The 13093-nt window shown below is 33.7% G+C and overlaps 2 protein-coding genes across 2 annotated transcripts; both read left to right on the top strand.

Moving 5' to 3' along the window:
* Window positions 1-5857: 5857 nt before the first annotated feature.
* LOC112081527 lies at window positions 5858-8967 on the top strand. Its single transcript, XM_024148281.1, has 3 exons — window positions 5858-7043; window positions 7147-8244; window positions 8402-8967. Exons 1-3 carry the CDS (start codon window positions 5858-5860, stop codon window positions 8965-8967), a joined length of 2850 nt encoding a protein of 949 aa, XP_024004049.1.
* A 15-nt stretch (window positions 8968-8982) lies between these two features.
* LOC112081526 (ATP-dependent DNA helicase PIF1-like) lies at window positions 8983-10047 on the top strand. The gene has a single exon (XM_024148280.1). The coding sequence runs from the start codon at window positions 8983-8985 to the stop codon at window positions 10045-10047; it is 1065 nt and encodes a 354-aa protein (XP_024004048.1).
* The last annotated feature ends 3046 nt before the right edge of the window (window positions 10048-13093 follow it).

The following is a 13093-nucleotide window of genomic DNA, read 5'->3' as shown; positions in this document are numbered from 1 at the left end:
ACTTTGAGTCATACCCGCATATGACCGCTACAAGGTGACGGACAATAAGAACTCCATAAGATTCACTGACAGTACTGAAGTAACGATTGAGGAAAACATAATAAGGCCCATCAAACAGGAGTTCTTCAGAATGTCCACATATACTGAGTACATGGCACTAGCAAATACCAACATGCAATTAAGGGGTACCCTGAAAATTTTAAGTGATCATCGTTATAATATAACATGTATTACGATTACGATTCTTCCAATATAATATTAACTATGTGCCGACTGGAAAAGTTACTTACAACCCTGTTTTCCATACTTGTATGCAGATGTTGTTGGCCAGATACTAAGCATTCAAGGGCCAAATCTAGAAGACCCAAACTCTAGCCAAAAAATTGTGCTGCTTCTTTTGCTGAGCGAGTAAGTTTTTCAATCAGAAATATTACGATTATAGCCACCTTATTTATGAACAACATATAACGTTCACAACAACGTAACACAACATTTAACATTGAAAAGAATAGATATTACTGTACCCAATTAAATTAAAAAGCAGACACATTAACACAAAGAAATCTTATGAATTAAAAACACGTTTTCCCAACTACAATAATTTGTAAACTAAATCATTTGCTACACAGATATTGTCACAAATATAACAAAAAATATGTAATAATATAATCTTCTTAAATTGTTTTACAGACGTACTACTGTGCGACTAACAATTTGGGATGGCCAAGCAGCTGATTTCCGATCACAGTATCTATCATGTGGCCGACAAAGTGTTGTGCTTGTTTGCACATGTATGAACCCCAAAATTTTTGCAGGTAAAACGCTCACAAACCCAACACCCTGATATTGTTATACTGATTCATAACTAACTTTACTAAATTTAAAACTAGGCACAATGTACTTGAATAGCACGGGAGCATCAAAATTCTACTTTCAAACAGATCTAAAAGTGGTGAGGCAATTTATGGAAAAGTAAGTTTATTGAAAATCCAATCTCATTCTACATATTACTCTATTACGTAGGTTATTAATGTAATTATTTTAAAATATGTAAACAAAACAACTTGTCATGCAAGGATGGGCATTACTGATCACACAATCCCACCGTCTCTAGAAGACCACCGGCAACAGGAAGCAAACATGGAAAGATTGTCAATCAAAACATTATTAGAGTACACAAGGTCTACGGTGAGAAAAGTAAGCACTTTTTTCCCCTGTTGAACAAAGTTGAGAGGTGTAATTGAGGCATCAAGTTCTAAAGGAATTGCACCAAATTTGACTTAACAATTATAGGAAAAGGAGGTTTTATGTAAAGCTAAGGTCATTTCCATTTGTTCACGCAATGGTTGGTTCTACATATCTTGTGCAAAATGCTCTAAAAAATTGGTTCGTGGTGATACATCTTTCTCATGTTCCACATGCCACACCACAAATGCAGTTGGAGTGATGAAGTAAGAAATCATTTATATTGAGCATAATTAGATATTCAAAATTTTTTAAGTACAGTTTACTATTAATTGAATTCATCATGGAATTTTCCAGATTCAGAGTGGAGGTAGTGGTTGAGGATTCCACAGGAGGTACAAACTTTGTTATTTTTGATAGAGCCGCTAAGAAATTAACAAACAGAAATGCTGAAGAAGTCAGTTTACTCATGGTGAAGTTTTCAAATATTGTTACACAATCTCTCAAACACAGCCAACACAATATTTAAGAATATATATTATTAATTCAAAATTATTGAACAGGGCACAAATGAAGAAGACGGCAACAACCATGCGGAAATACCACACTGTATTACAGATATTGTAGGAAAGGCGATGGAATTTCAGATCAAAATCACGAATTACAACTTCACTACGTCATATCAAACATTTACCGTCACTAGAGTTCTACGTGAAGATGCAGAGATAGCTCATGAGGTTAAAAAAAATTATTTTTGAAACTAAATAAACAGGTAGATGAAATTTAAAAAACCGGAAATGATTTCAGGATTCAGAAGATGTGATCTTAGAAGAAAGTGGGGACCAAGGTCCGTTGAAGATAAAACATGGTATACAATTTACTGGGACAATGGATACAGCAAAGACAGATGGAATTTGTGGTGGCCAGATCCTGAACTGTTTACCTGAGTGCAAGAAAGAGGTATTTTTCACCGTTATTATTTCAATGTATCATTCAAAATATGTGCCCACAACACTAAATACACTTAAATATATTAGGCACCCCAAGGAATAGCAAGGACAAGCATGACGGTTAAGAACGAGGAATCAAAAAGTTTGGAAACAGAGCTTAAGCCAGCTATTGCGGCATCTCCAAAGACCAAAAAACGACGATCCAACTAAGTCAAAAGAAATGTAGACATTGTTACGACGACAGAGTTTATTTTAAATTTTAGAGCCCAAGGGCAGACGATTTGGTTACCATGAATCAGATTTGCAGCACCTATTAGTTTCAACAGTTGCTTATCTAAGCTATGCCTTGTCTCAAATATGTACCTACTATGAAAGGTTTTATATAAATGTCAGTACGCCATTTAAAAAAAACGCATAACAAGCAGAGAACACTATTATGTTTTCTAAATTTGAAAAATACAATGTTTATTCAATGATGTGAAAACAACATTTTAGTATATGTACGAAGCCTTTTTGGACCACATTTAATTATAATGCTACGATTATTCTTTATGGAAATAAGTATACCTAAATTAATTGATAGTTTAGAATTTAAAATTGGATCCATCTCTAAAAAATAGGGTTTTATCTGTACACAAAATTAATTTTATTGGTGTTCTATGAAATTAATTCAATGCTCAGTATTTTAAACAGTTAACAATAATATAAGCCATCAGTGAATATATGCATATGTTACAATACTAATCTTTATATTATATCAGTCGATGTATTTACAAACGTCAAGTCGTCATCTTCACCTCTAACAAAGTTAAATTCATGAAGCTTCTTAAGTTTTTCGTAATGATTAATGACTCACAAAGTGCTGCATATATATTCGCGAGGGACGAACAAACACATGCTATATTAGAATGATATGTTACCCAGTTACTAATAATATGACATAGGATGAATACTCATTAAAATTAGAATACCGTGATCTGATATTTTTCTAAATGATTTAAAAAAATTTTAAAAATATTGGTTGCCAACTTATTGTTTGATTTCAAAAAAACTATATGGGTTATAATAACATACCAATGACCAAATGATCATTTAATGGAAACTGAAGCCATTTTCAATTTTCGTCTTTCCAATTAAACCTTCCCCTAATTTAAATATTCGAATATGTATTTGTACAATTATTAGTGGCTGATGAGATGAGGGAACACTGCTAATGCACTTTAATCTTCCTCTGCCCATCAAAACCGAAATTATCACATCTCCTCCACCAATAATTACCTTATTAACTCTTATTAACTCCTATTTAACCACCAATGAAACCAAAAACGTTACAAATTGATCTACTCTACTATTCCCATACAAAACTGACGTTAGTAACTACTAATTACACATATAATAAATACGTTAACAGTCATATATGACCTCTTCTAAACAAGCAAGAGTAAAAAATGAAAGAAAAACGAGATTTCTAAACGTCGTATGCCCAAGACGTTTTAAGCGAAACCCTTGCCGGTCAACGACCACACTGACGGTTGCATACTTGTACAACGGCCAATGACATTAAATAAAACGTACTTGTACGCGGTAAAATAAAAGACCCAAACAGAATCATACCGTGCCCGGTTTATTACCGCTGAATAGGTCAGAATTGAATGATTTAGAAACAAGGTCACCTAAGAGGCAATTAAACTGAAACCATGTTATCGGCGAAGAAATAAAGACAGCTCTAAATGATACAAACGTATGTTAGAAAGTAACTGTCATAGTTAATAAATGGTATAAACAATCCTCACTTTAAAACCCCCCAATCCTAACTACCCACTGGAAAACCTCAAGCAGAATTTTAAAGCCTCCGTTTGGAGAGGATTTGTAAAGAAATAAAAAAGAGCATAAGTGAGAACAATATTTGGGTCAGACATACAATTGCAAGCATACTCCAGAAAGCGAGATATAAGGAAGGGGGCAATACATCGGAAAATTGGGTAATTTTATCACAACTCTTATATTCTTACATATGGTGTATAATATAATAAGAAAACTTATTTAAAAATAAATAAACATGAGTACTACACAACAAACAGGATTAACGAGATGCACTTCCAAAGGGTCTTACCAAATAAATAAGGTATCATTGGCGAGAAAACCACCAGCTGACAATCATACCTTATCAAGTAACTATGCCCACATCATATTATCATTAATTAAATTTTAATTGATATTTCTGTATGACTGTATGCGTAATACTTCAAACAAGGCAAACCAAAACATGTTAAGTACCCGATTGATATCTTTGATGTATCATGTTAGGCTAATGAAATGTAGACCATGAGGAAGGGAAAAAAAGCTTTCTAAGAACAAAAAATTCAATCTTAATGAATGAAATATTACTAGGGAATGTTTAAATTTGTAGGACGGTTACATATTATACAAGGGTTTTAAAATAACACTACAAATTTGTATACATGAAGGGTGATGGATACACGCAAACGAGAGTTGGACGAATCTTCCAAACAGGATACAAGAGACAACAGAGCAAAAAGACGGCAGATAATAAACGCTAACCGCGAACGTAAAAGTAAGTCTGCTTACCAGGGACTGCTTCGTAAATTAAATGCTGCGCAAAAACTGTCTTCATTGATTTATGAAAGGGAAAAAGTACATAATAGTAACCAATATAACATCATAGAACTATATACAACTACATTTATCTACTCAAAACATATACCTACATCACATTACATATCTTAATACAAAGAGGCCATAAAAATGTAATTAAAATATAAAGATATATAGCTGGAGAGAAGGCAAAATTTTAGTCATGAACTTATTTAACAAATTAAAATAAAAATAATACAAACAAAGGTGTAATACAAGAGACGTAACGTCTACATGACACAATTACTATATCCCAAAACGAAAACGTTTAACACCTGTAGCTTTCATATGCATAATTGTCCTCATAAATAATACAATATTTAACAAACATTGCTACCCAAAACAAATACCGCAAAAAATGCTAACAATATCAAACACAATCATATAGGAAACTCCATCATAATTGGGACGTCATCGAAATCTGGATGTCCCTCAACTAAGCCAGAAGGCCCAGGACACAAAGGTTTGAATTACAACTTCAGAAATATGCAGATATTATTAATAAAGAAACTTTTAAAAACAGGCCTAACTTATTTTGCAGATGTTTGCGCAGAAGCAAGGAGAAGGAGAAGCGTTATTCTTAAGGAGAAAAAAAACAGGTGTCAGGAAAAAGGTAACAAATTACTAAATTTAAAAAAACTACAAATAATAAATTACTGGAAGACCATAACATGATCATTTTAATCATAACATCCTCTTCGTACTTATATTCTCCACCTCCAATAAATGCTAATAGCCCCGACACCAAAATCAAAACATATTGCTGGTCCATCAAAAAAGAAACCAATGACAAACAAAGGCCGCCGTAAGTCAACACTTCCCCCCTCCGATATACATATATATATCTATATATATAAAATCTCGTAGAAATTAACTCACAACTATGTATAAAAATAGCCATACAAAGGCAAAATAGGAATAAACCTAATAAACTACAAGAATGCTTCAATTGTGGAGCTTTGGTATGGGAAGCAGAAAGCAACGAGAGATCAACTTCGGGACAACCACTATTTACAATATGCTGTCAAAAGGGAAGAGTTCTTCTGCCAAGAATAAGACCAACACCAATGGAGTTACAAGATCTGCTGCCAACCCCTCACTTCAAAGAAAATATCAGGGTTTACAATTCCATCTTGGCGTTTACATCAATTGGGGCGAAGATTGATCAGTCGGTTATGAATGGTTACGGGCCATTTACCTTCCGGATTCACGGCCAAAATCACCATCGCATAGGCCCACTCCTCCCAAAAGAGGGACAAGCCCCAAAATTCAACCAACTCTACATCTATGATACAGCCAACGAAATTCAGAACCGGATAAGCACTATGTCAAGAAAAAAGGAGTCTGAAAAACTGGATGCAAAGATAGTTGGTGACCTTATTTCAATGCTGGATGCAAATAATCAACTAACAAAGGAGTTTAGAAAAGCTAGGGATAAATATGAAGCTGGCGAAATAGAAGAGCTGTCAATACGGCTTATTGGGCAAAAAGAGAAGGGTAGACAATATGATCTTCCCACAGGCGATGAAATTGCAGGGCTCATTGTAGGCAATTTTGAATCTTCCACAGGTCACAGAGATGTCTTAGTACAATCAAAAACGGATGGTTTACAGAGGATAAACACTCTCCACCAACATTATATGGCCCTCCAGTACCCATTGCTTTTCCCATATGGAGAAAGTGGCTTCCACTTGAATATTCCATACAAACCAACAAATGGGCCTAAAATTAAGAGAGAAAATGTTACTATTCGAGAGTACTATTCATACCAAATCCAGAGTAGGTTGTCTGAAGGGAAAACCCTTATCCTAGGCGGGAGGCTACTGCACCAATTTATCGTAGACGCATACACCGCTGTTGAAGAAGAGCAACTGAGGTTCAATAGAAACAACCAAAAAAAATTAAGAGCCGATCTCTACAACAACGTCCGCGATGCAGTAGGAAGAGGAGATACAGATTCTAAAACATTGGGAAAACGAATCATACTACCTGCATCATTTACAGGAGGACCACGGTACATGCTCGAGAATTACCACGACGCAATGGCAATTTTCCGAACTTATGGTAATCCACACCTATTCATTACCATAACAGCAAATCCGGCATGGCCAGAAATAGAAGAGCATCTCCAACAGTGTGGAAATGGATCATGTAATGATAGACCAGACGTTGCTTCACGTGTGTTCAAAATGAAACTTAATGAAATGATGAGCGATTTCAAGAAAGGGCTTTTCTTTGGAGACTTCCGTGCAGGTATTATGTACTAAAATACAATAAATTATATTAAAAAATCTTCAATTTAAATTATAATTAATTATTGCCAACTAAATTAAATAACAAAAAAATAAATAAACAGGTGTATACACAATCGAGTTTCAGAAAAGAGGCCTTCCACATGCCCACATCCTCTTGTGGTTGCAAAACTCAATCCAAAATCCCTCACCTGATGTTATTGACAAGATAATATCAGCAGAACTACCAGATAAAGAAAGAGATGCAGAAGGATATGAGTTAGTAAAAAAACACATGATGCATGGTCCATGTGGACTAGATAGACCACAGTCTCCATGCATGGAAAATGGGATTTGCAGCAAAAAATATCCACGACCTTATGCCCAAAACACATCCTGCGACAAAAATGGGTACATAGTTTACAGACGCCAAGAAGACCCACTGAACACCGTTCAAAAAAGTGATACCACTCTTGACAATAGGTATGTCATTCCGCATAACTTGGATTTGATGAAAAAATACAGAGCACACATAAATGTGGAATGGTGTTGTACTTCTAAAGCTATTAAATACCTTTTTAAGTACATAACGAAAGGCGTTGACAAGGCAACAATTATTATCGAGAAAAAAGGAGCACCTCAGCAAGAAGGAAACACAACTGAAAAAGAAGTCGAGGTAGATGAGATAAAGAACTACCAGGAATGCCGATATCTATCAGCACATGAGGCTTCATGGCGGATCTTTGGTTTTGAAATCCACGAACAAAGACCAGCTGTTCAAAAGCTAATAATACATTTAGAAGGGCAACAGAATGTAGTCTTTGATGAAAGTGATTCTCCAGAAAATATTGAAGCAAGGATGGCAGGAAGAGGCACAATGTTCACAGAATGGATGGAAGCCAATAAACACTATAAGGAAGCACAAGATATTACATACGTCCAGTTTCCGATCATGTTTGTCTGGAACACATCAAACAAGATATGGACACTAAGGGAAAGAGGAACAACAATAGGGAAAATTGTGAACATCCACCCATCAGCAGGAGATCTGTACTATTTAAGGCTGATTCTAAACCATGTCAAAGGGAAAACAAGCTTCGCGGACATTTGTACAGTTGGCGACAAAACATACTCAACATTTATGGAAGCATGTAATGCGATGGGTCTGTTAGATGGAGATAAAGAATGCCACGAAGCTATAGATGAGGCATCGGGTTGGGCAAGTGCGTGGCAATTGAGAGAATTGTTTGTAACAATACTGGTCTACTGTCAAGTGAGTTCGCCAGGAAAGTTGTGGCAAAATTTCTGACAGGTTTTATCCGAGGATATTACATATAAACAGCGCAAAAAAAATGAATTTCTACCAATGGAACTTAACAGAAAAGGAGATTCAGCAATACACACTGGTGGAGCTTCAGAGACTCTTAATTCAAAGTAACAAATCACTTGATGATTTTCCGGATATGCCAAAACCCGAGAAAAACATAATGAGCGAGTTATCAAACTCCTTGCTTGACGAAGAGAGGAAGTACAACATCAAAGAAGAACTTGTTACGCACAGCACCCTCTTAGATTCACTAAACTCAGACCAACAAGCAATTTACACCGCAGTTATGGATTCCATCGATAACTCTAGAGGGAAACTATTCTTTCTATATGGGCCAGGAGGAACAGGGAAGACACATGTTTACAGAACTATAATCGCCAAGCTACGATCAACAGAACAAATTGTCCTCCCCGTAGTATCTTCAGGAATTGCTGCGACACTATTACCAGGTGGTAGAACAGCGCACTCTCGGTTTAAGATCCCAATAGATTTACACGAGGAGTCAATGTGTGACATAAAACCAAGAACAATGCTGGCAGAGCTTATTGAGCGTACAAAGCTTATCATTTGGGATGAAGCTCCTATGGCACACCGACACACATTTGAGGCAGTAGATTGAACACTAAGAGACATCATGGGCATGAAAAACCCAGAAGCTGCTGATAAAGAGTTTGGGGGAATCACAGTATTGTTAGGTGGTGATTTCAGACAAATTTTACCAGTAATCCCTCAAGGCAATAGACAGGATACTGTATCAGCATCTATTAATCGGTCATATCTATGGGAAAAACGTAATGTGTATGTCCTTAGCAAGAACATGCGTCTAAACGCTGAGGAGAAATTGTTTTCAAAGTGGATTTTGGAAGTGGGAGATGGAGCAGCCAAAAAAATAACAACATCTGATTCCAAAAATTCAGATACAAATGACATAGAAGTGGCAAAAGATCTACTATTACCTTCAACCCAAAATCCAGAAGAAGAGATTTTCAAAACCACATACACAAATTTCAATGCTTTTTTCAACAATCACGAATATCTAAGAGGCAGAGCAATTCTAACCCCAAGAAATGAAACCGTTGATGAGATCAACGAATTTATTCTGTCAAAGCTAGAAGGCAACATGAAAAAATATCTGAGCTCCGACAGCATAGCAAGTGAGGATACAAATGTAGAAGATAAGAACACATTCTACACACCAGAGTATCTAAATAGTCTTAAATGCTCAGGATTACCTAATCATTGGCTGCAACTGAAGCTCAATGCACCAATTATTCTGATGCGGAATATTAACCAAAAAGAAGGCTTATGCAATGGAACAAGGTTGTTGATAACACGGTTAGGGGAGAGAGTGATAGAAGCAGAGATACTCACAGGGACAAATATTGGGAAAAGAATCCTTATACCAAGGATTGTCATGACTACAGCCGACACCAAATGTCCTTACAAAATGAGAAGACGACAATTCCCAGTCCGAGTTTGTTATTGTATGACAATTAACAAGAGTCAGGGACAAAGCCTGGACAAAGTTGGTCTGTATCTACCTAAACCAGTTTTTAGTCACGGACAATTATATGTCGCTCTCTCAAGAGTTACATCCATGGAAGGACTCAAAATCTACAATGCAAAAAAAGAACAACCAGGAAGCAAAGGAATCACAAACATTGTTTACAAGGAGATATTCAATAATATTCATGCATAAGCAAAAGGTATATATTGGGTTCATAATTACATTTAATAAATATAAAATAACAAATACATGATATTTTCTAACACATAATTATATGTAGAGACAGCACCCCAAAAGATGCAACAAGAAACATATGGGACACCAGGTAACTAATAAATATGAAAAAAATATACCCAAATTACTTAATAACACGATTTATTTATAATGACTTATGCGCAGGGCTGAGGGGACAAGCAATCCTACCCAAACAATGCAGTTTAAAATATGAATAATAGTTAATAAAATTATTATTTCAGTGTTTAGTTTACCTATAATTGTGTACAGTTATATGGATAATTTCTTAAAATATATTTTAAAAATTAATACATTTCAATTCCTGATGAAGTTCAAAAGTAAATTCACACATTTCAATAACATAACAATTTTATCATACTAATTCTAATTTGAAGACATACATCAAAAACTAATTAAGGATAATTAAAAACACAATAATAATCACGGGTACACTCTCAGTTTAAATATAGTATCGCTTACATTAACAAGGAAATACAAATATAAAAATATTAAAAATTAAAAATAAATATGAAAACTATAGAATAACAATTATTTTTAGAAAAAGAGCCGCGCGACGCGCGGGTACTCACCTAGTATATGATAATACCATTCCGCATGTTTTGCCGAAAAGCTTGATTGATTATTAGCGGAAACAAAAATTCATTGTTTGTTTGTGTTACAGTGTTAGCCATCGTCCATCGTTTTCCTATTCACTAAACGTTAAGTTATCAGAAGAAAAAAATATATCAAATGAATTCATGAACAAACAAAAGATATTTGATGAAATGTTGCCTCATAAGTGATTTTTTTATTAAAGTAGTACATTTAAACGTAACCTTAAAAATTGTAAGTTGCAATATGAATTAATTTACATTTAAACACATAATGCATATAATTCCAACTATTCTTTTGAATAAAAAATTAAATCATTGATAAATCATCCTGAAACAATCAGAAATCTTTTATTAACAACATAACCATCTAGAAATAAAATCAATCAAATATATTTGGATTAATTGAATTTTTTACATTTTACTATATATATTAATTGATTCTTATGCTCGCGTATAGCATGATACAAATACTTATATCTAATTTGTTTTATAATCATTTTATTTTAAAATGTAATACTTGCATTTCAAAGACACAATCTTATGTTTCTTTTTTTTTTTTTAAAAGCAAATTTTAAAATTGTAAATGTAAATGCAGTATGCAATATGCAAACGAAAAACAATTTATTTCATTTTGCTTTGGTGTTCATAAATGGAAATATGCATTCAGACACACTTTGGGAATTGTTTTTTTAAAAGCAAACTTATAATGTAATTACTTGAGTGATTCCAGGTTAAAGAAATGATTCAAACGAATTATGTTTAGATGTAGTGATGTTCTTTATGATTATAATTAAGTCATGATTGTTGTCGTTTGGCATGTTATTTAAACTTTATGTAATAAGAGAATGAATTGACGTAAAAAAAAAGATAATGAATTGATCATGCCTTCTAAGAGTATTCAAGAGGAAATGTAGAAACGAATAATTAATTTCTTGTCGGTAGATAGTATTCAATCCAATTTTGTAGTTTAGTTGTGGACTATATTCATGTTTCTAATAATCTCATTCTTATTACAATTAAAGCCAATGGACAGATTGTTCTACATATTTGTTTGAAGGCTAAAAGACTGAGTCTTATTTAGCGACATTGTTTGTTAAATTTTTGTTTCGATTTAAATTAGAATTCGATGACTTTCTACTGGTAATTATAATGTAATAAAATTGCATCTTAGATAGTTAGATATGAACCATATCCATGCTTAACAAGGATGAGAATATTAAACAAGGGTAAGAAATTTTAAATATTTTTTTAAATAAATAAATTTTTGATATCGATCGATAACTAAGTATCCTACTTATAAAAAAGTGAATTTTTTGTAGCAGTGTTCATCTCCGTTTATATTGTCTTTTCTCATAAATAAGCTGGAGATTTATCTAATTACCTTTACGGTTTTTACACACAAAAAAAAAAACTTTTGGTAATTGAATTGTAATTGTGGTAGAATTGTAATTGCATCATCATTTATTTCAAATCTATATATTAATATAGGTTATTGGAAGACAAAATAAGTAATCCATACACCATATGTGGATAAAAAAATACCTAATTATACTTTTTAAATCTCGAGTTTAAATTTTTAGATATCATTAATCTTTGGTTAAGACTGAAGTGTGTGTCTCTATTTGAAATAAAAAGGTGGTTTTTTTCTTTTCTTTTTGCTGCATAGGTTACTAAGTTAAAATATAAATAAACAAATAAATAAGCGGACAGGAGACGTCCACGTTTACCAATAGAAATTTCAAACCTCGTACACTATTCTTGCCGACAACAGATTCTAACCATTAATGGAAACACTGCTTTTGTACTTCGCTAAATTACTATAAAAGAAATTACTTATTTTGTCCAATTGTTTAGTACTCCTGTTGGATGCAGTGCACTACAAGCCATCCACATGATTTTTATTATATTATTTTTCCAAAAGATATTAGTATGCTTTTCTCATGAATTGCATAATAGTCCTTTGTTTCTCTATTATTTAAGATGATTATGTACTATGTTGGATATACGGATTTTTTAAAAAAAAAAAAAAAAAATTAGAAACAATGCAGAGAACAATGGAAGTAAACTCATACTTAATCTTTTTAACTCAGGTGATCCGGATCCCGGAGACTGCCAATTTCGCCAATGAGATCTCCGCATCATGTGTAAAGGATTTCTAACACCAAGGATCAACGCATCATCTTACTTTTACCGACTAATTTTGAGGTCAGAAAAATCATGTGAAAATTCTTGTAGCCAATCCGACTCAGGTGGTAGAAGCCCACATAAACATTTTTTACCAATAAGACCAACGTGGTTTAGTTTGTAAACTCATACTTGGATAAAACTAATTCTAAAAGTATTTACAATGTATTATTTTATATTTTAGTATATGTATTTTACTTTATATT

Source organism: Eutrema salsugineum, unplaced genomic scaffold, assembly GCF_000478725.1.
Source record: "Eutrema salsugineum unplaced genomic scaffold, Eutsalg1_0 scaffold_10, whole genome shotgun sequence".
In the NCBI taxonomy this organism is placed as follows: domain Eukaryota; kingdom Viridiplantae; phylum Streptophyta; class Magnoliopsida; order Brassicales; family Brassicaceae; genus Eutrema; species Eutrema salsugineum.
Note: the sequence above shows the minus strand (reverse complement) of the source record. Positions and strands in the feature narration are given on the sequence as shown.

Bases quoted from the DNA above. Each gene is read 5' to 3' on its own strand.
- LOC112081527 (XM_024148281.1), top strand. From the start codon at position 5,858: ATGGAGTTACAAGATCTGCTGCCAACCCCTCACTTCAAAGAAAATATC. The intron at 7,044-7,146 runs GTATTATGTACT...ATAAATAAACAG, and splicing joins CTTTGGAGACTTCCGTGCAG to GTGTATACACAATCGAGTTT. The intron at 8,245-8,401 runs GTGCGTGGCAAT...GGAACTTAACAG, and splicing joins TGAGGCATCGGGTTGGGCAA to AAAAGGAGATTCAGCAATAC.
- LOC112081526 (XM_024148280.1), top strand. From the start codon at position 8,983: ATGGGCATGAAAAACCCAGAAGCTGCTGATAAAGAGTTTGGGGGAATC.